The sequence below is a fragment of the Brienomyrus brachyistius genome, chromosome 6 (genome assembly GCF_023856365.1).
Source record: "Brienomyrus brachyistius isolate T26 chromosome 6, BBRACH_0.4, whole genome shotgun sequence".
Classification (NCBI taxonomy): Eukaryota; Metazoa; Chordata; class Actinopteri; order Osteoglossiformes; family Mormyridae; genus Brienomyrus; species Brienomyrus brachyistius.
In genome coordinates, this window is record NC_064538.1 from 28,403,430 (window position 1) to 28,427,497 (window position 24,068).

Below are 24,068 nucleotides of genomic sequence, written 5' to 3' on the forward strand. Positions count from 1 at the left end.
GTGCCTGATTATGTTCTGGCGTACAGTAATAGTGCAATTTTTTCGATTTATATAACCTTTTGAATCTAACCGAGCACGAAATTAGCATTTTATTTACATAGTATCCCAGCAGTCAGCATTAAAAAGAAATGATTTGGATATGCTAAAGCACAGTGAGAAATATAAGAAAAATACTGCAATGTGTGAATATAAAATAGTGTACTTCGTTTCCATAGCCTGTGATGATAGCTGGCTAGCTAAATAGAGATTATTTTAATATCACGCAGGGAAGGTGAAAATATCATAGTACTTCCCAGGAGTGTTACATGTATGACAGCAGTGTATGCAGACTTCCTGGGGCTTTGTGTGTTTCTGTCCACTGGCAGTGACACACCCCTTAGCAATAAACCCATATGACTTGTACAGATTCTGGCCAGAAACATGCTGAGTGTACATACTGTGCAGAGAACATAAAGGTTGATAAGCCATACAATGGGCAGTCTGTTCTGTGCAGTATTCGTACCAAATGCTTTTTAGGTTTAGCAAACTGAAGTGATTTTTCTTAAAAAGAATGTTTCACGTCATCAGCGATAATCCCAGCAAAAGACCTTAATGATCTGAGTGTAACTCTAAGCAACCAAAAAAAAAACTCTATATAGCACAAAACCAAAATAGCCTCGATTTAAAGTAAAACCATATATAAATACAAGGCAGCTGCAGCAGTAAAATTCTCAGTTATGAAATGGAATAATGTGCGTGATTTGCAAATTTACAACAATAGTTTCTCTCCAGATAGTATAGTGAGTGTATTCCTACTACTCATGGTGACTACTCCTTGTGAGTATCGTGCTTTTTTATACACACTCACCTACGAGTAAGGTTAGGGGTCCCATGGCGGCCTAGGAAATCCATTTCATTTTTGATGATGCACTTCTATTGAAACTAGAAAAAAGGACTGAGTCACTGGGGTATAAATAGCGCAGCCCCCCTGCGATGGCACTAGATGTTGGGAGGCCCCTCTGAAGAGACATAGCGACAACCTTTCGTCTCCCTCTTTGAAAGCGGACGGCCCTTTTATTATAAACGCCGTGATGTCAGCAGTGAGCCGTCGATAGCTCCCAGAGTTCCCAGCCGGTATCTTTCAGTTCTCCTGTCTGTGCCGGAGGCAAATTAAAGAGTTAATGCGGAAACGACCTTTCTGGGGACGCAGTCGGGGCCTCGGGTGGCCCACGGCTTCAGGAATGTGGAATGAGGGCTCTTGCAGTGGGGAGGGCACGTCGAGGAACAGATTTCGGTTATGAGGAGAACGAGCTGTAGAGGAAGTGTGCGTGCCAGGCCGCTCCCTACCATATGCTGTGCCGTGGCAGCGTGAGCGTCGACCAGTGAGAGGGCAGCTGCTCGACTGCGTCGCCCCACGTGGTGCTGCGCACGGGCGGCTTCGGAGGAGGCCCAGTATCCAACGTGAACCTTCAGCTCCTTTTCTGATTATGTCTGCAGCTATATAGTCCGCATTTTATGTTACTTGTTTATGGCCACATTCTGTTCTGTGTTTTATGGATTTTTTGTGGCTTGTATACTGAAAAACATCTCCCCTAATCTCAAGTGCATTGCCTCAACGCTGTTAAAATAAGTATATAATATTTCTTCTATAATAAAGCAATGATGGCAACTTTCTTTGGTAACATCATTGCTGGACAGAACAGAAAACCTGTACTAAAAGTACAGAAACAACCCCTCAAACACAAATACCCACTAAGCCTGTATTAATGCTGAAACATGTAGAGGTTATAGTAGTAAGAGTTAATGCATTTAGCATCATATGAAGAAATACCAGTAGTTACTGTTTGTAACCGTGGAGGGGCTCAAATCATTATTTGTTACTTGATTCATCAGGTATGGGCTTCTGGCCCCCAGTTCTGGTTGGTGTTGTGAATGACTCAGTGAGGAAATGAGTGAGCAGTGGCAAAGTACCAAAGGCTAAGCCACTGACTCCAGAAGCTTTAGATCAGATGCATTAGATTCCACAGATAAAAACATGGCACACAGCAACACTGCAGCAAAGGGAAGCATCAGTGCCCCTCACAAACGCCGTAGGATACGATCTACATCTTCTGCCATTTCCTGAAACGGGGGACAAGCAAGAAGTAATGAGCAGGTGGACTGCTGTCGTGTATCTTTGGTAATTCTGAGCAGCGCCGGTTGAAGCCCATGTGGCAACCTAGGCAAGCTTCAGCAAAACTGAGGCATGGGACCCATAAATGGCTTAGCTTTAATTGGCAATATAGCTCAATAGCTAAAGCCAGAAGGTAGCTATCATCGAAATGACTAGGCTTTAAGCAGGATAAACAGAGAGACCATACTCACCACCACACTCACCACCAAGAGTTCCGTGGGAGAAGCTGGTAGGTCATCAACAGAAAGACATAAAAAGATCTCAGACCTCACAAGCCGATCTACAATATTAGATTTAGCAAAGCTACCTATAGGCCCTCCCCATGAATGGATTAGGTGCATTTCTTCATACTGTGAGTCCAGAGACCTGGGCATCATAACTACATATACATGGTAGAGCCTTTGTACATTACATAACAGTAGCTGTTTGGTATATTGTAAGAATCTCTATTCTTTTCTGTAATTTACATGTGTTCTACACTTTTAGAAATGGGGTGTTTAGAACAAATGGTCCATTCCCTATATTCCAATTGTATTTCAACAATTGCTGCCCAGTGTGAATCTCCATAATTCTGATCCACCTCCATTTACTTTGGTCATAAAAGGTGTTGGCTAGAAGGATACTACATGCCTTAAAGGCAATGGCCATTGTCTAGACCAGTGATTCTCAGCTGATTATTTATCCAAGAACCCACCCCACACAGGTTACCATATTGTTTCTTTTGTATGCATTCTGCAGTGATGACAGCTTGTTATTTGCCATCACTTTCCAACTCCCCAAGTTGCCACATTCTATTTTTAATCATTTAACTTTATCCCTGTCTTGCACTCTTGCACTTTCAGAATGCAGGAGATTAAATTAACAGACAAGCAATAAATTTGATATCCTGACTGCAAATAGATGAAAACAGTTGCAAATCTAGAAATGCTGTGAGAGCTTTTATGATTATGAGCAGTAGAGATATAAATTGACAATTATGTATTCAGTGAACAGCAGTGTTATTTTTTGGGTACACAAACAAGTTCCACTGAAAGTAGCATTAAAATACTTTCTTCAAATCCACCAAAAGAGCAGAGCAGTTTTTCACAAACTCACAGCACCATATCAAAATATTTTGATTTAAAATTGGATTCAATACAGTTAGACTTTTTATTATTGAAATTCTAAATTAACCGATTTAGAGAGAGGGGTAGTATGGTGACTGAATGGGTAGCACAGTTGCCTCACACGTTCAGAGGAGAGGATTTGAATCCCTCGTCCATTCTTTGTGTGCATTTTATACACCAATAAGCCAAACATGAAAACCACCTGCCCAACAGGGTGTAGGTCCCCCTTGTGCTGCCAAAGCAGCTCTGACCTGTCAAGGCATGGACTCAACAAGACCTTTGAAGGTGTTCTGTGGTATCTGGCACCAAGACATTAGCAGCAGACCCTTTAAGTCCTGTAAGCTGCACAGTGGTGCCCCTATGGATCGCACTTGGCTGCCCAGCACATCCCACAGATGCTGAGTCAGATTGAAATCTGAGGAATTTGGTGGCCAAGTCAACACTTTTTGCTCTTTTTCATGTTTCTCAAACCATTTCTGAACAATTTTTGCAGTGTGACAGGGCGCATTATCCTGCTGAAAGAAGTCACTGCCATCGGGGAATACCACTGGCATGAAGGGTGGTACTTGGTCTCCAGCAATGTTTAGGTAGGTGGTACGTGTCAAAGTAACATCCTCATGAATGCCAGGACCCAAGGTTTCCCAGCAGAACATTGCCCAGAATATCACACTGCTTCCGTTGGCTTGCCTTCTTCCCATAGTGCATCTTGGTGCCATCTCTTCCTCAGGTAAACGACGCAGAAGCACCCAGCCATCCCACATGATGTAACAGAAAATGTGACTCATCACACCAGACCACCTTCTTCTATTGCTCCATTGTCCAGTTCTGATGCTCACGTGCCCATTGTAGGCGCTTTCGGCGATGGACAGTCTGCAACTACGCAGTCCTATAGTCAGCAGGCTGTGACGCACTGTGTGTTCTGACACCTTTCCATCAGAACCATCATTAATCTTTTCAACAGTTTGTGCTACAGTAGCTCTTCTGTGGTATTAGATCGGACAAGTTAGCCTTCGCTCCCCATGCGCGTCAATGAGCTTTGGGCACTTGTGACCTCGTCGCCAGTTCACTGGTTGGCCTTCCTTGGACCACTTTTGGTATGTACTGACCACTGCATACCAGAATCACCCCATAAGACCTGTTGCTTTGGAGATGCTCTGACCCAGTCGTCTAGCCATCACAATTTGGTCCTTGTCAAAGTCACTCAGATCCTTACACTCGCCCCTTTATCCTGCTCGAACACAACATATTCAAAGACTGACTGATTGTTCACTTGCTTAATATACAATAGCACCCTTGACTAACGCTATTGTAATTTGATAATCCAATGTTATTCACTTCACCTGTAAGTGGATTTAATGTTATGGCTGATTGGTGTATGTTATATGGGATTATGGGCATTCTCATTCCCTCCGACAGTGCAGAGACAGGCAATTGAGTGAATTAGCATCTTTCATTTGTGTATAATGTGTGCTTTTGTATGTCCTGCAATGGAGCGGCATTTCCAACAGGGTTTAGAAGATAAGAATATTGATGTGGTTATTTTCTAACAGAATATAATTTGAGGAAATTATACTGAAGTACATGGAACAGAGGGGTATTTACAGTATGTTCTTCCATTCATGTTACATCTCTGAAATCAGGAGAAAATACAATTTCCATGCCGTCTACGTTTGCCTGAAATTTTCCAGTTTGGTGGTCAACTTCCAGCAATCGATTTCCTAAAGTTGCAACATGATGATATTTTTATTGAATGACAAGACTCCTCTAATGTCTGTCTATTCCCCTAAACCCTCCTATTTATGAGGTCTCACAGCCTATAATGTTATCGCTGTTAAATAGGAAGTTAGCAGCTCTTCAGAGGTAAACCAGTATTTGGTAAGATATAGTCAAATAATTGTTCACAAATGCATCATGCACCTGTCCATGTTCCTGCAGCTCCCTGACAAGGAAGGTGGCCTACCTAAGCAAGTGGGCAATAAGACCGAATGCGCCCTTCTAGGCTTCGTTCTAGAACTGAAGCGTGACTATCAACCAATCCGTAATATGATCCCAGAGGAAAAGCTCTACAAGGTCTACACCTTTAACTCCGTCAGAAAATCCATGAGCACAGTTATTAAGATGCCTGGCGGTGGCTTCAGGATGTTCAGCAAAGGAGCTTCAGAGATCGTGCTGAAAAAGTGAGTCTGCATGAGTGCGGAATTGAAGAGCCAGTTCCATAATTCACTCAGACCATGGGATACGCTTTCCAGAAAATTTCTGTGGACTTTTGAGTGAGTTTTAGAAATTTAACATAAGTTCTTCTTTGGATTGACTGAGTTGTGGTTCCAAAAAAAAGTGGCAAATGCTAAGGCATTCTGACTTCAGGCAATCACTAGCCATCTTATCTCAAAAACAACAAAAAATAGACTAAATGAGTGTTGGAAATTTGCTCTTCAATTGTATCTTGAGTCAGGGTGCCCCTGCCATGTTTAGAAAACATTCCAGGTAGTCATTACTACGTTTCAGAATACTGATTTGTGGATCAGCACTGTGTTTGAGAACAAGATATCCTTTGAACATTTGGATAAAGCTAGCCCTGTGTGAAATTCCTTCTCTTGTGCTCTCACTTGCCTCAATAGGTGTGCTCACATCCTGAATGGGGCGGGTGAACCACGTGTCTTCCGCCCACGGGATCGGGATGAGCTGGTAAAGAAGGTGATTGAGCCCATGGCCTGTGATGGGCTGAGGACCATCTGTGTGGCATACCGTGACTTCCCTGCAGATCCTGAGCCCGAGTGGGATGACGAAAACAATGTTGTCACCAACCTGACCGCCATCTGTGTGGTTGGGATTGAGGATCCAGTTAGACCAGAGGTATGGTCATCACAGATGAGTTAATGAGATAGCAAGTAGCTTTAAAAAAATTAAACAATGAAATTTCAGAGTATACTTTTTAAAATGCAAGGAGTCTTACGACATTTCCGAAGGGAGATGTCTCTCAGTTCAATGAATGTGGTAAATCTAACTTTAATGCCATCTGCTTGTGTTCTGATTTCCTCAGTATGGGAATCATGTGAAAATCTTGTGAAAACACTGATTAATTTTCATACTATATATAAGTATGCTATATCTTAATAATGAACACATATTTAAGCCAGATAATAGAATTAAATCAAGTCTTACTCCCTGTTGTATCCTAAATCTATGCCATGTTGACATGAAATCCAATATTTGTGAAAGAAACCAGATACATGTATAACATCAAATATATGTGTATAGTTCAGCATCCTTACGTAAAAAAAAAAATGAAAATGTAAATTATATAAAGTTTGGCATTACAGTAGCCCTTGGAAAATGAGGTTGTTTCACAGTGTGCCCCAAGCAGCTTGTCTGGCCCAATATAACAATTAGAACCTTGTCTGAATTATTCAGTCCAGCTCCTCTTATCTCTCCAATTTCTTCCCTCCGTTCCTTTCAGCCTCCAGGGCTGCTGCCTCTGTGTAGCTGTCAGCAGAAACACAATTCCCACAACAAAGCAATGAATCACATGCAATTTTTTTTATTGACAGACTACCCACTGACCACAGGAAGGCTGCATCTCCATTCAAAGTGTTATATATATTTTTCAAGTCATTTTTCAGGTCCCCACAAAGATCCGTGAATGCAATCAAAAAAATAAAAATGCCAAAAAGTCTTGTATTTTGTTTGGTTACTTATGGTTAAGGTTAGCGCTGGGTAGTGATTATGGTCGTCATTTTGGGATTAGAGTTTTGAATGGAGAATCCTGACAAAGATATAATAAAAAACCTGTATATGTGTGTGATAAGATAAGATAATATAAGATAACATAAGATAGGACAGGACAGCAGGACAGGACAGGACAGCAGGACAGGACAGGACAGGACAGGAGGACAGGACAGCAGGACAGGCAGGAGGACAGGACAGGACAGCAGGACAGGACAGGACAGGACAGGAGGACAGGACAGGACAGCAGGACAGGAGGACAGGACAGCAGGACAGGACAGGACAGCAGGACAGGACAGCAGGACAGGACAGGAGGACAGGAGGACAGGAGGACAGGACAGGACAGCAGGACAGGACAGCAGGACAGGACAGGACAGGACAGGACAGGACAGCAGGACAGGACAGGACAGCAGGACAGGACAGCAGGACAGGACAGGACAGCAGGACAGGACAGCAGATCCTGATCACACCATAAAGAGGAAACATCATTGAAGACTTTGCAAACTTCGACTAAAAATACATTGAATGACTCACTCTTAAATGAAATATCTTGTCCTCCCTGTGCAGGTGCCTGATGCCATCCGGAAGTGCCAACGTGCGGGCATCACAGTGCGCATGGTAACTGGGGACAACATCAATACAGCCCGTGCCATTTCCATTAAATGCGGCATCATTCACCCGGGGGAGGACTTTCTGTGCATCGATGGGAAGGAGTTCAACAGGAGGATCCGCAATTCGAAAGGAGAGGTACCTCCCAAAGCAGCATGCAACATACAGTCTTTCCTAACCTAACAAACCTTAATTCAGTCTCACACAAAGCTCTGCTATTCTGTCATGCAATAACTATTCAGAAACTAGCCTTACTAAATTTAGTTTAGCAAGCTCAAGCCACATTAGGGTGGCATCATTGGAAGCCCTTTCGTCTTATCCTGGATTCAAATCCCACCCTCACTTCATGTTTGGAGAATGTTTTCCCTTTTTCCTGTGAAGTACTTTTCGCAGCCCAAAGACGTGCAGTTATGTGGATTGGTGTTCTCTAAATTGCCCCTAATGCTTATGTGCCTGGCAAGGGATTGGCATTTTTCCTTACCTTATGTTCTATGCACACCTGGGATAGACTCCTGGTTCTTTCCCCAGCATTTCTGTACTGTTCATTGCTGACACTGTGTTGTTGTTCTGGTGGTAAAACCATATCAGATAAAATAAGATATACAAGGAAACTTAATTGTAGCTAAGTAGGTGACTTTGCTTCTGCTTGAAAATGAAATATTTCCTTTTATTTCATATCTATATATATATATATATATATATATATATATATATATATATATATATATATATATATATATATTACATATATATGTATTATATACGCACACCATTTTTTATTGACAAGTTCCTGAAACTGAATGCCGTTTTTGATTCTGACATTCTGTTGGGTTTCCATCGTAGGTAGAACAAGAGCGCATCGATAAAATCTGGCCACGGCTAAGGGTATTGGCGAGGTCTTCTCCAACCGACAAGCACACTTTGGTTAAGGGTAGGGCTTGCCTGGGTTATATCCCAGGATGAATTGGAATGTTTTTAAATGCTCTAATTTGTGGGATGGATATGATATGGATAGATGCATGTTTTGAACTGTAGAAACAAATGTAGTTGTAGATCTATTGGATTAGCGATTATGAATGATGGATGTCATTGCTAATGTGATTGATTAGCATAACTTTGCCTAATTCTCTTTTCATTTAACAGCATGTTTCTGTATGATTGGTATTTGTGGTTTACCCTGATCAATGGTACAGCAATACCCTGTTTTCTGCAGGAATCATTGACAGCACACTAGTGGACCAAAGGCAGGTGGTGGCAGTGACAGGCGATGGGACCAATGACGGACCAGCATTGAAGAAAGCCGACGTGGGCTTTGCCATGGTAGGGAGTGACTCTGTGCTAATCCAGTGTCCCCTAGAGAAGATCCATTTTATAGCTAATCTTAATTTTTTTGACAGTATAAAAAAAATCCTTTCATGTGTCACTTTTTAAACAATGCTATTTATTGTACTGAATGCAAAACAATGCTGTCTGGTGAGCTCTGTTACAGTTTCTATTATTGTAAGTCAGAAATTATGATTTTTACAAATGATAAAAAAAAACTTTGGGTCATTTAAAAAAAAACATATGAACCAATCACAGCCTTTATAGGACTCCATACACAGCAATATACAAATTGAAAGAAAATACATTATGGTTTTTTTTCTTATCTTGGACAGCAGGATTTTACAGTTTTGTCTGTGAATAAAGTGCCACATTGTATCCTGGACATTGTAACTATTTCTATATGGGGTCCATTTGAGATGTGTACTCTTACCCTATGCATTTCATAGGCTTTATTAACCAGCTCTCAAGCTTCGTGTTCTTGGTAATGTGATGGACCTGGAGTGCCCCTTGCTGTCCATATTGGGTAAACAACATTTCGGATGAGTAGTTCCATCAAAGCTAAAGATTGTTTTTCCCCCGCTAATAATAGAGGCAAAAAAATTATAATTCTGCAAAATAATTCTGCGCTAAAATAGTCCTTTTCTGTTACAACTGAAAGGTAATAATTGAGAGGAGACATTGTGATTGTGCTGTATTTTTGGTGTGGCTCTTGTCTGTTCTTTCCCTGGGGAAACATCTAAGCATTCAGACACCTCATGGGAGAAATTTCCCCTGGGGTTTGTCTAAAGATGTCATAAAAGCCTTTGACTATACTCTGACACAATAAAAGCCTTTGACTATACGATGACACAATAAAAGCCTTTGACTATACTCTGACACAATAAAAGCCTTTAACTATACTCTGATAGACAGGACTGATACTACATACTTACAACATCCCTATATCATGCAGTTTAGTCTCATCTCTATAATTTGATTTCAGAAGGAAAATATATTATCTGCGTAAAATGGATGCTTTGTTTACCGACTCCCCATACAGCAGCATAGTTCTATCAACAATACTGGTTCTCAAGAGATTTATGAAGTAATCTTATTTGAATGAGCTTCGTATGTGTTAGGATTTTAGCATGATTGAAATGGTTGCTCTCTCTCCTGCCTGACAGGGAATTGCTGGTACAGATGTAGCCAAGGAGGCCTCTGATATCATCCTAACCGATGACAACTTCTCCAGCATAGTGAAGGCCGTGATGTGGGGGAGGAACGTGTACGACAGCATCTCCAAGTTCCTGCAGTTTCAGCTGACCGTAAACGTTGTGGCAGTGATTGTAGCCTTCACTGGGGCATGCATCACTCAGGTACATGTGCAGATCACGAAAAAGGGGGTCACCAGTAGTTACCAAATTAAAATATTTCATAAATCTGTTAAAGATCTATTTTTTTTTAATGAAATGGTGATAAATGGTGAAAAAGACAAAATGCATTGCAATACCATTCACTTAAACTTGGACATAAATATTTCAAATTCTTAAAAGAAGAGTTACTGAGATACTAAGACCTATAACAGTTCCCTATGAATCTGATATCATTCCAGTCAAAATTTAGAGGTGCACCGTCATATGACTAAATTGTCAAAACAGGACACCTTGGGGATTGGGACTCTGCTAAGCATTCCATGGTTCCAAGCTCTAGATTAGTTCTAGATTAAGCTCCTGATGAATTAACATCAGTAACTCCAATCAGCTGAGGGAGTCACATGATCTGATGTTTGTGTTTGTTCTAGGATTCTCCCCTGAAGGCTGTTCAGATGCTGTGGGTAAACCTTATTATGGACACCTTTGCATCACTGGCACTGGCCACCGAGCCACCAACAGAGGCCCTGCTCTTGAGGAAACCCTACGGTCGGAACAAGCCGCTCATCTCTAGTACAATGACGAAGAATATTTTGGGCCACGCCATCTACCAACTCACCATCATATTTACACTCCTTTTTATTGGTATGTTTAGGACGTGTGAAGTACACTATGCATGTGACTGTATGCTAAGGCAGTTCTCAACCTGAAAGTGTCCATTTTTATCCATAACTGTATATAGCAGGTAACAGTTCAGTCTATATGGCTGTACAATGTTTGTGCATGAAAAGTCACAAGGATTTACCATTTCAAACATATTAGTAGCAAGTGAGTGTTTCATAGAGCAAAAAACAGTCTGACGTTCTGATGTCTCCATCAGGTGAAGAGATCTTTGACATTGACAGTGGAAGGAATGCTCCTCTTCACTCGCCGCCCTCTGAGCATTACACCATCATCTTTAATGCCTTTGTCATGATGCAGCTGTTCAATGAGATCAATGCTCGCAAGATCCACGGGGAACGGAATGTTTTTGATGGCATCTTCAGGAATCCAATCTTCTGCTCAATTGTGTTTGGAACTTTTGGTATTCAGGTAACAAGGATTGTAAAAATAAGGGTACATATGGGGTGAGCAATATATACACAATGTACCATGCTATACATGTGGTAAATCCAACGCGAACATGGTATATACAAATCTTTCTTCTACCAATGATTAGACATCTTCATTTGCTTTCCATAAAATTTTAAATTATGTTCTACATCTGAAATTCTAAGTAACGCTATGTAAGATTATATAATGCATCAACTAACTACTGTGATTTGCCTGGCATTAGGTGTGCAGTTAAATTAATTAAATTAATTAATGTGATGAATTAAATTAACTAACATCCTTCTGAGATTTGAGAATACAACAGTGCTGTGGTATAAGTACATTTAATATCTGTGGTGTCACAGGCTCTAAAAAAAGATATTTATTGCAAAATAGTAGCTATAATGGAAAACCATTTCAGTGACGGAGCCCTTTTCCCACCTTCAGATTGTGATTGTGCAGTTTGGAGGAAAACCATTCAGCTGTTCTCCTCTGGACCTAGACAAGTGGATGTGGTGTATCTTTCTGGGCATGGGTGAGCTTGTCTGGGGACAGGTAGGTTCTCATTTATTCATTGTTCTTCTTTAAACACAGATGTATTTTGACCGCAACATGATTAATTGAGTGTTTACCATTTATTGTTCTTTTCCATTAGTAAAACTTAATAATTGATTTTGAGGCCACTTCTGGATAGGCTCTTGGGAGTTTTACAAAAATGTTCTGAGGACAAAACGAAAAATAATTGGTTCAGAGAGATAACCAATCACATTGTACAAGAGGCGGGTTCAAGCAACTAGAGGAGGTGGGACCAACCAATAACATGTCTTGATCCTGCCTCCTCTAGTTGCTTGAACCCACCTCTTGTTCAATGTGATTGGTTATCTCTCTGAACCATTTTTCATTCAATCATTTTTGTTCAGTCCTTAGAACAGTTTTGGGAAAGTAAAACGCCCATGAGCTCCTGAATTGATCTTCTATAAACAGTATTTGCCAGTAGTATACAACTGACCATGTAAGCAAATTCACAAAATTCACATTTTTTTCTTTTTTCTTTTTCTAATTTGTATTCTTGCATAAGATAATAGCGACAGTTCCCACAAACTGGCTTAAGTTCCTAAAGAGGGCTGGCCGTCTTACATACAAGGAGGAGCTTCCGGATGAGGACATGAATGAGGACAATGAGGAGATAGATCATGCTGAAAGAGAGTTACGCAGAGGGCAAATTCTTTGGTTCCGTGGTCTGAACCGGATTCAGACTCAGGTAACAGAATTTCCATAACCTTTGTTAATATAGTTTCTGTATTATCATGATTACTCAAACTTCTTTAGATGATTGTTAGTCTTGTGGTTGTTATGTTTTGGAGTTAATATGTGTTCTTATTTACAGAAAACTCCATTTCTGTTAATCTTGGCCTGGATTGTGACATGATAAGAAATGGAAAATTGTGTCATGTTATGTTTAAATGTTGGACATTGTCACATAACCTTGTTTGCATCCTGCATCCACGCATCCTGCCTCAATTATGCTATCAACTATGTAAGACTCTCCAGTGGGAAAAAGCCTCCATGGCAATACAGAGAACCTCTGACTAAACTATTTCATCAATCTCACCATCATTTTCAGCAGCAGATGGCGGAAGGACCACAGGATTTCCATGGAGTAACATTCTGCTGAAGTTTGTTTTCTTAAACACTAAAGTAGAAAAAGTACTGTACAACGAAAGTTCTCCAAGTTCAGAGTTTCTAAGTTCTCAAAACACTTTGCAGTAATCGATTAGACCTTTCCCTATATACTGAATCATTTTTGAGAACTTGTGATGCCACAACAAGGGAGAAGTCTGCTACCATTGTCCCACCTAAGCCACCTGTCTCACTTTGTCCTCCATTGCAGATCGAGGTTATGAACTCCTTCAAGAGCAGCACCTCCATTCAGGGGGTCCTAAGTCGGCAGTCCTCCACCACCAGCCAGAACCAGGATGTAATCCATGTGTCTAGCCCCAGTCATGTGTCCTTGTCCAATGCCGTTTCCTCCCCTGCCAGCCCCATCGTCACCCCTCCTAGCCGTGAGTCAGGGCTCTCGGTGTGTAACCCAGGGATGCCCCCAGCCCATGAAGCTTCAAACATTCACCCTAGAGTGGAAACTCCACATCAGGATGTATCTAATGTCCTTCAAGTTCTCTAGTTACCCGGAGTCAGGGATACATAAATCTTTCAGTGCTATCTTTTAGTCAAATTTATTAATTTCCATGCATCCATCTAGTAACTACATGGTAACTACCTGGTCAGGGTTGCAGGATTAATAAATTTGTAACAAACAAATACAAAATTGAAGATCTTGAGCTGGGTGGCATTTCTAAGTAAAACTACAGTATTTAATGACATGGGTGTCCGTAGTTCCACTTGTCTGTTTTGCACTCAATTCCTTCCTGTTCAGGAGGATGGGTGGTTTGTCTGAGTGTTAAATGTGTTTTCCCCCAGAGTGCTGAAGAGCTCTGGACTAAGGGTGTCGGCTGAAGCTTGAATCTCAGCTTGTGAGTCCTTCCATTCTTTCTCCGTCTCCCAGCAACACCCTCACCAGGCTGGGTAAACATTCAAGTAGATGCCGACATTATGAAACCTGCAATCAGACTGCAATTAGACTTCACTCATCATACACAGGGGTTTGCTGTGCTGAGTGGCTATATAGGGCATTGAGGGAAAATACTAGGATCATCTAGGAGAAAGAAAATCAAAGTCGAGAGTAGGAACCCTGTAAAGCTACTGTTACAGTCCACTCTGCCATCGGTATTGTTGAATTAGAATCCATTGAGGCCATGAGTCCTTTGTTTTGACAGTATCTTTGATTTATCATGACCGCTGATCTCATCTGCATTTCAATATTGTCATAAATCAGAACTTCAGATTTCTCAGATTAAGTTTCATCTGGTACAATTCACCTCCTTTGGATCTAAAATAGCACAAAAAGTACCTTTCATGCCCTCAAACAGTAACCGTTTCATAATATATAGCTGGTCGCAGCATTAAAAGATAAATTTATTATGGTATTTTATGTATTGAACCTGTGCTACGTTACAGGGTCTTGAGTGAGTTCATATTACTTCATTTTTATGTATTTTGAGAAATTACATTACAGTTTATATTACAGTTTTTCTTTATAAAACTCCTACCTATACTCACATTTTGACCTATAATAGGAAAATACAAAAAGCCATCAGAACAGATGACGCTTGAGTGTTCCCAGCATCACACTCTCATGGGGGGGGGGCGTTGTTGGGAGAACGACATATCCAGGCTTTGTCTTCCTGCTGTCTGTGTTTTCGTGTTCATCAGTGAAGTGGCGTATTGTCTACCAAGGGCAATCAAATGAAAAATGACCTTTTGATAAGGGATATTCTATCATTGTAAAAATGATGGCACGTCTCATTCTGCATCTAAAGCAGTAACTATATACATCATCCTGCTTTAGGTAGTGTGGTAATTTACAGGTCATTATAAAAAGGCAATGCTCATTTTACATAAATGTTTAATTTTTAACTGTTACATAAAGTGTTTAAAAAAATGAGGAGTGCATTAATGAAATACCTATTGTGTCACAAGTGTTTCACTCACTTGTACTCCAGCAAGAGTCAAGTGACGTGGCAAATAAATTTAAAATGATTTGAAGTTGATTTGAAATATTAAAAATGTGTATACATCTCAATTTTCAGTTTTTATAACTACAAATGTATTGACCGAATAGTCTGGTTTCCTGTAATGAGAACCTATTAGTTCAAAATGAATAAACATATCAAAGTGTGATTTTTTCATTGAAGAGTCCCTTCGAAATATTCATCCAATGTGTTATTTGTGACTTTCTTTTGAGCTTGTGGTCTGCATTCATTGTGTTTTGAAGATGTGCATTTTTGACATCTTTCAAACGTCTGTCTTCTTTACCTCTTTGGTTATAATATACCATTTTACACTCTGTCCTTGTCGCGAATCTTGGTGAACAAAACGTTTTTTTTTCCTGTTGAAATGCCTCCAATGAATGTGAAATCTAATATTTTCCTCCTGCTTACAAACGTATCTCAGGACTCTCTCAGCATGCATGGGTTTGACATCTTCTGGCATTCTTGCTAACATGGCTTGTCTCTAGGTATTCACCAAGGTGGACCTTATTATTAGGCCTACAAAACCGGTGATGCCTGTGGTGTCTTAAGTTGCTTATCTACAGTTTTGTTTACTTTTATATATATATACATTTATTTTTATTTGTCCCAAGCAAAATGCTACTCGCACAATGAGTAAATATTGTGTGGAACTAATGCCTTATGACTACGGACTGTTTCCGGTGTCATGATTACCCAGAATCCTCTTTCCTCACAGCCTCACATCCCTTCCCCGCTATCCCTCGTTACTGACAACAGATAATTTGTATCCCGCAGATACGTGTGGTAAATGCATTCCGCAGCTCCCTCTACGACGGCCTAGAAAAGCCAGAGTCACGGACCTCCATCCACAGCTTCATGACCCACCCTGACTTTAGGACACCAGACTCCCAGCCCAGCATCTCCCTGGTTGACACCTCGACTGGAGAGGAAGACCTGACCCTGAGGCACAGCTCCAGCCAGCTCTCATCACCTACCAAGAACATCAACCCCCTGGACAGCGGCATCTACCTGACCATTGACACCAGTCACTCTTTAGCCTCCTCCAGTCCGGGCAGCCCTCTCCACAGCCTGGAGACCTCCCTCTAGCCCTGACAGTCTGTGCTAAAATAAAAACTGCACAACCTAGGTGTGAACAAGCCAACAAGAGTGCCAGATAAGTGTGAAGGTTGGACTGGAACACTCCTTTACAGCGAATATTTCACGTGGATGGCGAGGGGGGTGGGAAGGTGGGCGGCTGAATTTCAGTGGCGTGATTCGGAAACCAAGTGACCCAGCCGTTACCTTCTTCCCTTGGAATAAAACTGACTGTATAGATTATAAATTTAAAGAGAAAAACTCTCTTTATTGCTCATGCATGAATGTACATTACCACGTTTTATTTAATTGTGTTAGACTTTAGTTAGGATTTTATTATTTGGGTCTCTTTCAGTGGGAAATGCCCTGGACTGCACGTTTTAAGGCAGCTTATCCAACTTTATTTGTCTGTGACTTTTTGAGGGTCTTGTGTGGCATGGGCTTAGATGCAGCAGTTTATTTCAGTAATATATTGAGAAGCGTGCTAAGGTTGAAGGGCACAACTTTATCAGTGGATTTGCATACATCGGAAAAAAAGAGACATTTATAAATAGCAATTTAATAATTATAGTTTCCATAAAGAATTCTTCATTGTTTATCGGCATGTTGCCTTGTTTCTGCTTTAGCAGCTCTTACTACTTTAACCTTTGTCCTGATAAGGATGTCATTTGTTTACAGAGCTGTAGGAACTTCCAGGTTTAGGTGTTTAGGGGCACAATGCTGTGCCGCAGATGCAGCTGGAATGGCTCAAGGTGTCGCATACTTTTGTAACGTCGGAGCATAGGTGTTTTATTTCAAAATGTGTACTGAATTTGCCTGCTAATGTAGATATTATTAGAAGATAAAGGAAGCCAAAATATAATGAGATATAATAATTACCGTGACATCTTAGTGTAATGATTCTGAGTGGCTTCTTTTATTTCCATATACACAACTTAAGATTATTTTGTTCCGCTTTTAGTTTGAAAATTATTTTTATTTTTATTATTTATTTTTTACTCCGTGCGTAAAATGTATTTGAGATCAACCTCAAGTCGGGAATCGGTTTTGAGGAATGTTGAAGAGTAATTTTATTGAAATGTTTCCTAAATAAATATGCTTGTTTAAGGTAGTTATTTTTTATTAAATTATATGTAACTATCAAAAGCTACAATGGATTCCTAATATACGAAAAACGTGAAAAAAATGAAATTATTAGCTTATATGTATGAAAATCAAACATTGTGTTGAAATCTTGTGCTACATTGTGTTGAGTATTTTATTTAATTCTTATTTTTAGTTTTAGATTTCTATGTTTCAGTTTTACTGAGAAATTCACAATGGAATGTTTTTGAGAAAAAAACTGCACTCTCCAGATATGAATGAAACTTTGTGGTGTAATCTTTTATGTGCAACTGTATGGGTTTTACCCCAGCTTGTCTTCCTGCAATCACTACATACATATGAGAAGCCCTATGGAGGTCATGGGCTGTTATCTATTTTATTGTGTATTTGTGCTCAAAAGGTGTTCAGATGATTTGCCTTGAACAGCCAAACATGCGCACCAAGATGCCGGCAGTCACAAGGTATAAGCATAATCCTGGCTCATATTCCTCTTGTTAAGAAAGAGCGAAGATTTACACAAAATACGCAGGTCAAATTCGCCCTTGTTTTTACTTTGATCTAATACTTGCATTTGGTTGTTACTGGACATCAGAGAAGCTTCAGAGGGGAATAATCTTGTTCTACCCTTTTCATGTTGTAACAGCGACGGAAGCATGTATGAATCGTATCATCACTCGTCCGTTTAAAGGCAGAGATGGTGAAAAAAGTGACCATTGTGTTCTCTTTGTCGTGTCAATATTTTTATTTAATGTTATTTCATTTATTATTTACTGTCACTTCAGGTACATGGGAGCTACCTGTACTTCAGAAAGGAAAACTCGTATTTCGAATAAATTGTATCGGCTACATGATGTATTCCTCAGGAAAGAGCAAACATTCTTGGGTAAAATGAATGCGCACAATTTACCCTTATGTCAAAACTGAAAATAAAGGTAATATTTATGCCCCTGATAACACCATTAATGCAGCTAATATATACTGCTACACATTTTATTGAATACATTTTCCATAGATTTAAGAATGAATTTTAACAATACATTCACAAACAGGTGATAACTTAACGTCTGTATGTAGGAACTGGACTAGGTTGTCCAGCCCAGACCTGCAAGTGGGCTTAGGTGTGTGCAGTTTTTCAGACATCTGAGCACTTCTGTGCCAGCTTAGTGATATGCCTGTTGAGTTGATTTAGCTTTCTGTGTGTGTTTAATGAGAGCCGCACACACCGTGGTCTCGAAACAGGAGGGGGGAGGAAGACTTCCGCGTGGACCATGTTTCGGGAAGTGCCCCGTTTTGACACCTTTTAATTTTAGGGTGCAGTTCTCAGTTGTACTTCATGCTTTCTGAAGATTCCAGCTCATCGCTTCTTAAAAATGCTGATTACTGCTTGTGAATCTACCTCTTAGTGGTTTTGTGTTTTGTTCTAAGCAACGTGAATATCGAGGGATGAAGAAAATGCTAAATGCTCAGAGTGCATCTGGTACTCATGCACGCTTGGGCCGTGATGACTGCTGTTCCATCACTGTTTTTATGATTTTTGATTTTTTTTAGATATTCACTACAATTGTAAATAAAAACATATGTCTTAGTTAATATGATGCTATGCAATAGTCATGCTTTTCGATTGCTATCCGTGAACCTTCAGTTGTGTTTCTGGAACGCCTGAGGTCTAAAGTACAGTAAACATATAAACTTTGACTTCCAACTAAATTCATCGTTTATATGAAATTTTATCATTTTCAAACAATTTTCTAGCTTGAGCAAAGTTGCAGCGTAGGACTGTTGTTTGCCAACCTGTATAACACTAGGCATTATGGGTCAAAACAATGGAGGTAAGTGCTCAGAACAGCACACAACAATACTCTGTCACCAAGAAAGCATGTATACTGTAACGCACCAGTATCTCAAGTCATGCCTTATTGGTATTACTTGATGTCTTAAAATTCATTTGTCACAGCTATATCTTTGCACTTTCTTCTTTTATCCAAAGCAACTTATAATTTATTATGAGATTTCTACTGGTAGAATTCAGGTGGAGTGCTTTGCTAAAGGGTACTTTGCTAACTCCTCCAAGGACTTGAACCAGTAATGAGTCCTGCTACTCTACCTTCCTTTGTGCTATATGTACATGAACATATTGCCCATTTGTTAACTAAACATTGTCAATTTGATTGGACAGTTTCAGAACATGCAGATTAGATTTTGTCATAAACTGGATGTGTGATTTAGGACTTTTCAGGTTTATTAGTTACTGTACCTACAATACATAATGAGTCATCAGCCACTCTGCCAGCAATATACTCTGTATATGAAAATACTCATTATAATAAAATGTTTCTGTTAACTGAACACAATAACTGGAAAGGACAACACGTTGTTTTATAAAGTTCATAAACTGTATAACCGTATTAGTCGTGATTTAATTTATGTCAAGTATTGTGTGGCATTCTTCATTGTTCCCTAAAGGTCAGCTAACTGTATGTTTGAAGAGGTATTCAGGGGTTTGGATGTAAGGAAAGAGAATTCTCCAAGATGTGCACAAAAAGAAAATGCAAAAAAGCTAATTGTTGCAGGCATAACAAGTCCCTTGATCCAACAATTTTTCAACTGGCAATCAAGTATATATTTTACCTTTAAAGAAAATGAATGCAACATGTGCTATAAAGCAGGGTGCTGCCAAGTACTGTGAAAAGGCCATCTCTATCAGACCACCTGGACTGGGCTGTTCATGTCCATTATAAAAGTGTGAGAAACCAAAAGCCATTATAGCAAAGAAATCCTTCTCCTCACTGATAGCTGGAGCTAAAACACAGCTAGGACAGGAAAGCCACACAAGGCAGAAATACAGTGATTGCTAGATCTGTAAAGCCACCAATGTCGAAATACATTGATGGCTAGATCTGTAAAACCACCAAGGTCGAAATACATTGATGGCTAGATCTGTAAAGCCACCAAGGCCGAAATACAGTGATGGCTAGATCTGTAAAGCCACTCAAGGCAGAAATACAGTAATGGCTAGATCTGTAAAGCCACCCACGGCAGAAATACAGTGATGGCTAGATCTGTAAAGCCACCCACGGCAGAAATACAGTGATGGCTAGATCTGTAAAGCCACCCAAGGCAGAAATACAGTGATGGATAGATCTGTAAAGCTACCAAGGCCGAAATACAGTGATGGCTAGATCTGTAAAGCCACCCAAGGCAGAAATACAGTGATGGCTAGATCTGTAAAGCCACCCAAGGCAGAAATACAGCGATGGATAGATCTGTAAAGCCACTCAAGGCAGAAATACAGTAATGGCTAGATCTGTAAAGCCACCCACGGCAGAAATACAGTGATGGCTAGATCTGTAAAGCCACCCACGGCAGAAATACAGTGATGGCTAGATCTGTAAAGCCACCCAAGGCAGAAATACAGTGATGGCTAGATCTGTAAAGCCACCCAAGGCAGAAATACAGTAATGGCTAGATCTGTAAAGCCACCTAAGGCAGAAATACAGTGATGGCTAGATCTGTAAAGCCACCCATTGCAGAAAAACAGTGATGGCTAGATCTGTAAAGCCACCCAAGGCAGAAATACAGTGATGGGTAGATCTGTAAAGCCACCCAAGGCCAAAATACAGGATGGCTAGATCTGTAAAGCCACCAAGGTCGAAATACATTGATGGCTAGATCTGTAAAGCCACCCAAGGCCGAAATACAGTAATGGCTAGATCTGTAAAGCCACCCAAGGCAGAAATACAGTGATGGCTAGATCTGTAAAGCCACCCAAGGCAGAAATACAGCGATGGATAGATCTGTAAAGCCACCAAAGGCAGAAATACAGTAATGGCTAGATCTGTAAAGCCACCAAGGTCGAAATACATTGATGGCTAGATCTGTAAAGCCACCAAGGCCGAAATACAGTGATGGCTAGATCTGTAAAGCCACCCAAGGCAGAAATACAGTGATGGCTAGATCTGTAAAGCCACCCAAGGCAGAAATACAGCGATGGATAGATCTGTAAAGCCACCAAAGGCAGAAATACAGTAATGGCTAGATCTATAAAGCCACCTAAGGCAGAAATACAGTGATGGCTAGATCTGTAAAGCCACCCACGGCAGAAATACAGTGATGGCTAGATCTGTAAAACCACCCAAAGCAGAAATACAGTGATGGATAGATCTGTAAAGCCACCAAAGGCAGAAATACAGTGATGGCTAGATCTGTAAAGCCACCCAAGGCAGAAATACAGTGATGGCTAGATCTGTAAAGCAACCCAAGGCAGAAATACAGTGATGGCTAGATCTGTAAAGCCACCCAAGGCAGAAATACAGTGATGGATAGATCTGTAAAGCCACCCAAGGCCGAAATACAGTGATGGCTAGATCTGTAAAGCCACCAAGGCCGAAATACAGTGATGGATAGATCTGTAAAGCCACCCAAGGCAGAAATACAGCGATGTATAGATCTGTAAAGCCACCCAAGGAAGAAATACAGTGATGGCTAGATCTGTAAAGCCACCCAAGGCAGAAATACAGCGATGGATAGATCTATAAAGCCACCCAAGGCAGAAATACAGTGATGGCTAGATCTGTAAAGCCACCCACGGCAGAAATACAGTGATGGATAGATCTGTAAAGCCAGCCAAGGCAGAAATACAGCGATGGATAGATCTGTAAAGCCACCCACGGCAGAAATACAGTGATGACTAGATCTGTAAAGCCACCCAAGGCAGAAATACAGTGATGGATAAATCTGTAAAGCCACCCATGGCCGAAATACAGTGACAGCTAGATCTGCATTGCAGAGCCCTACCAGTGCTTTTAATAGCTGTGCTGAGCCAAAATATATCACACATTTTGGTTGTGACTAAGCTTTTTGAAAGTCATTTCCCTGTCTCTCATGCAGTTATGCCACTTTTCACTCCCTTAATCAGGCTGTATCACCATAATGTCACAACAACATTTTCATTAAATAAATATTAACAGTAAGTATATGTCACTCTAAAACTGAACAGTCAAAAAACTGTTCTGGTGTAACCCAAGACATTCATACTTACACATACACCACTAGGAAGCTTCTGGCATAATTCTGGCTTAATATTTGACCACTCTTCTTTGCAGAATTTCTAGTTCATTTATACTAGTTGAGTTCCTGGCACGGACCCGACTTTTAAGCATAACCCACAAATTTTCAATAGGGTTGAGATATTTCACAAAGCAGGATTTCTTGCTTAGCTGAATAACTTGTTGGAGTTAAGGTAAACTGAAAACACAGCCGCAGTTTTTATAATACCAGAGACAAACAGGGCTAGGTAATTGGCTAGCGATCATGCTGGTACATACTAATCCAGCGCTATGATACTGTACAGTACATACAAAAACCCCTCGGAAGTGCAAAGTATGTGCTTTCTATCTCTGCCTTCAACCAGACTGGAACTGTTTTGAAGCTTGGCATCCTGATCAGGAGTGACAATTTGTTGTTCTAATATTCATTTATAGTTTTGTATTATTCTGGTAATATAATGTGATTGCACATTTTATTAATCAACGTTTAATCCGTTGCATGTTATAAACTGTAAAAAGGCTAGTATTGTGTCTTTTCTTACAGTTTTTTTCAATTGCTAAGACAGAGTAGAATCTAGGGTAGTATCTCTTCACATGCCTGATCCATCCTTGGCATTGCTGTGGAGAAATATCTTCGCATCCAGCATTCATTGTTTGATCTTATGTCAATTTGTTTATATTATGTGGTTTTTACAATCTATTTTCGAAAGGGTCTTGATAGTAATTTAACAAAATGATATATTTCAGTTTTGACTGTCTTAGCAGTTTTAGGGTCAGTATGTTGGTATGTGCAAAACGACCTCTGAAAATTTCATGTTGTGAGTGACTTTTGAGTGAGTGACTGTCCATGACTTTTGAAGCATTTAGTATTTGATTGCATTTTGTTTGAAAGAAAAGCGAAATGCTTAACAGTTTAGCCCACATAAGCTAATGTTGTGGTGACTTTATGAAGAGTTTTGAGAAAGCAACTTCAGTATTGCAGTATCTGTCTTAGTAATTGAAAAAAACTGTAAAATTCACACTGCCTTTCCAAACTGATTGGTGACAGACATTCTAGACTGATGGGCCATTGACAGTATGCAAATGTGTGGTGACTCCAAAGTCACTTCAAAGTTGTAACACTTTAGTAATCAAACCTCATACAATTTTTTGAATGTCTCATTCACCTTTGTGTAGCCAGCCCCAATGTCTATAAGCTTCAGAGCTCAAAAGTCTTGGCTAGAAATGTTTATAATGTGATTTTTTTACAATTTGTCAGCACCACTGAAAATAGGGTTTTGAAAAGTGTATGTTTAAAGTAGATTCTGACCAAAAAAAATAGAATAATCACATTCTAAATTAACTGCCAATTGCAAAAAGTCATTTATTGAATCAGTCACTTGTTTGGCGAAACTTTAAACTTTGCTCACCTAGTCTACAACTTGTAGATCTCAGTCATCCTTTTTGCAAAACTTCAAACACATTCTCATTCATCAAAACACATTTTGCATTATGGTGAACTTTGATGTAAAATAGAAAACACAAGCCGCAGAAGTTAAGCACAGCCAGCACACAGTAGTCATTTAAACACAATGACTAAAAACTGTTCACACACATTTCTAAACATTTGAAGATGCCAAAGAGTGACTAGAACATAGGATACGTGCCATAGGTGAATAGGAGCTGAATTTCGAGGTACAAATGGGCCACACAGAGGATTTTTTCTGCATCGCCCAACAAGGGATATCATCGCTAGTTCCAGCCCTGAGACATGGTGATGAGGCAGAATGAAGTTTTCTGTGAATCAGGCTTGGCAGTTATACAACATTTTACTGTAATATGACTCTCATTTGTTTACT

At 40.1% G+C, this 24,068-nt stretch overlaps 2 protein-coding genes across 9 annotated transcripts in view; one reads left to right on the forward strand and one right to left on the reverse strand.

The window, feature by feature from the left end:
• LOC125744371 (plasma membrane calcium-transporting ATPase 2-like) overlaps window positions 1-18,775 on the forward strand; it is a 64,343-nt gene extending 45,568 nt beyond the window's left edge. For 4 of the 8 annotated variants that reach the window (XM_049016091.1, XM_049016092.1, XM_049016094.1 and 1 more), the window contains 11 exons: window positions 5,194-5,435; window positions 5,877-6,111; window positions 7,549-7,728; window positions 8,434-8,521; window positions 8,804-8,910; window positions 10,080-10,271; window positions 10,697-10,910; window positions 11,146-11,357; window positions 11,805-11,912; window positions 12,436-12,618; window positions 15,782-18,775. In XM_049016091.1, the coding sequence (XP_048872048.1) occupies window positions 5,194-5,435; window positions 5,877-6,111; window positions 7,549-7,728; window positions 8,434-8,521; window positions 8,804-8,910; window positions 10,080-10,271; window positions 10,697-10,910; window positions 11,146-11,357; window positions 11,805-11,912; window positions 12,436-12,618; window positions 15,782-16,093 (2,073 nt within the window). In that variant the 3' untranslated portion in view covers window positions 16,094-18,775. Of the gene's footprint in view, window positions 1-5,193; window positions 5,436-5,876; window positions 6,112-7,548; window positions 7,729-8,433; window positions 8,522-8,803; window positions 8,911-10,079; window positions 10,272-10,696; window positions 10,911-11,145; window positions 11,358-11,804; window positions 11,913-12,435; window positions 12,619-13,248; window positions 13,889-15,781 lie in introns of all 8 variants that reach the window. The other 4 variants (XR_007398356.1, XR_007398355.1, XM_049016095.1 and 1 more) reach the window with 3 other exon arrangements.
• The window catches only part of zgc:56699 (uncharacterized protein LOC405758 homolog), a 236,272-nt gene that overhangs the window by 121,040 nt on the left and 91,164 nt on the right, over window positions 1-24,068 (reverse strand). The gene's annotated exons all lie outside the window — the stretch shown is intronic.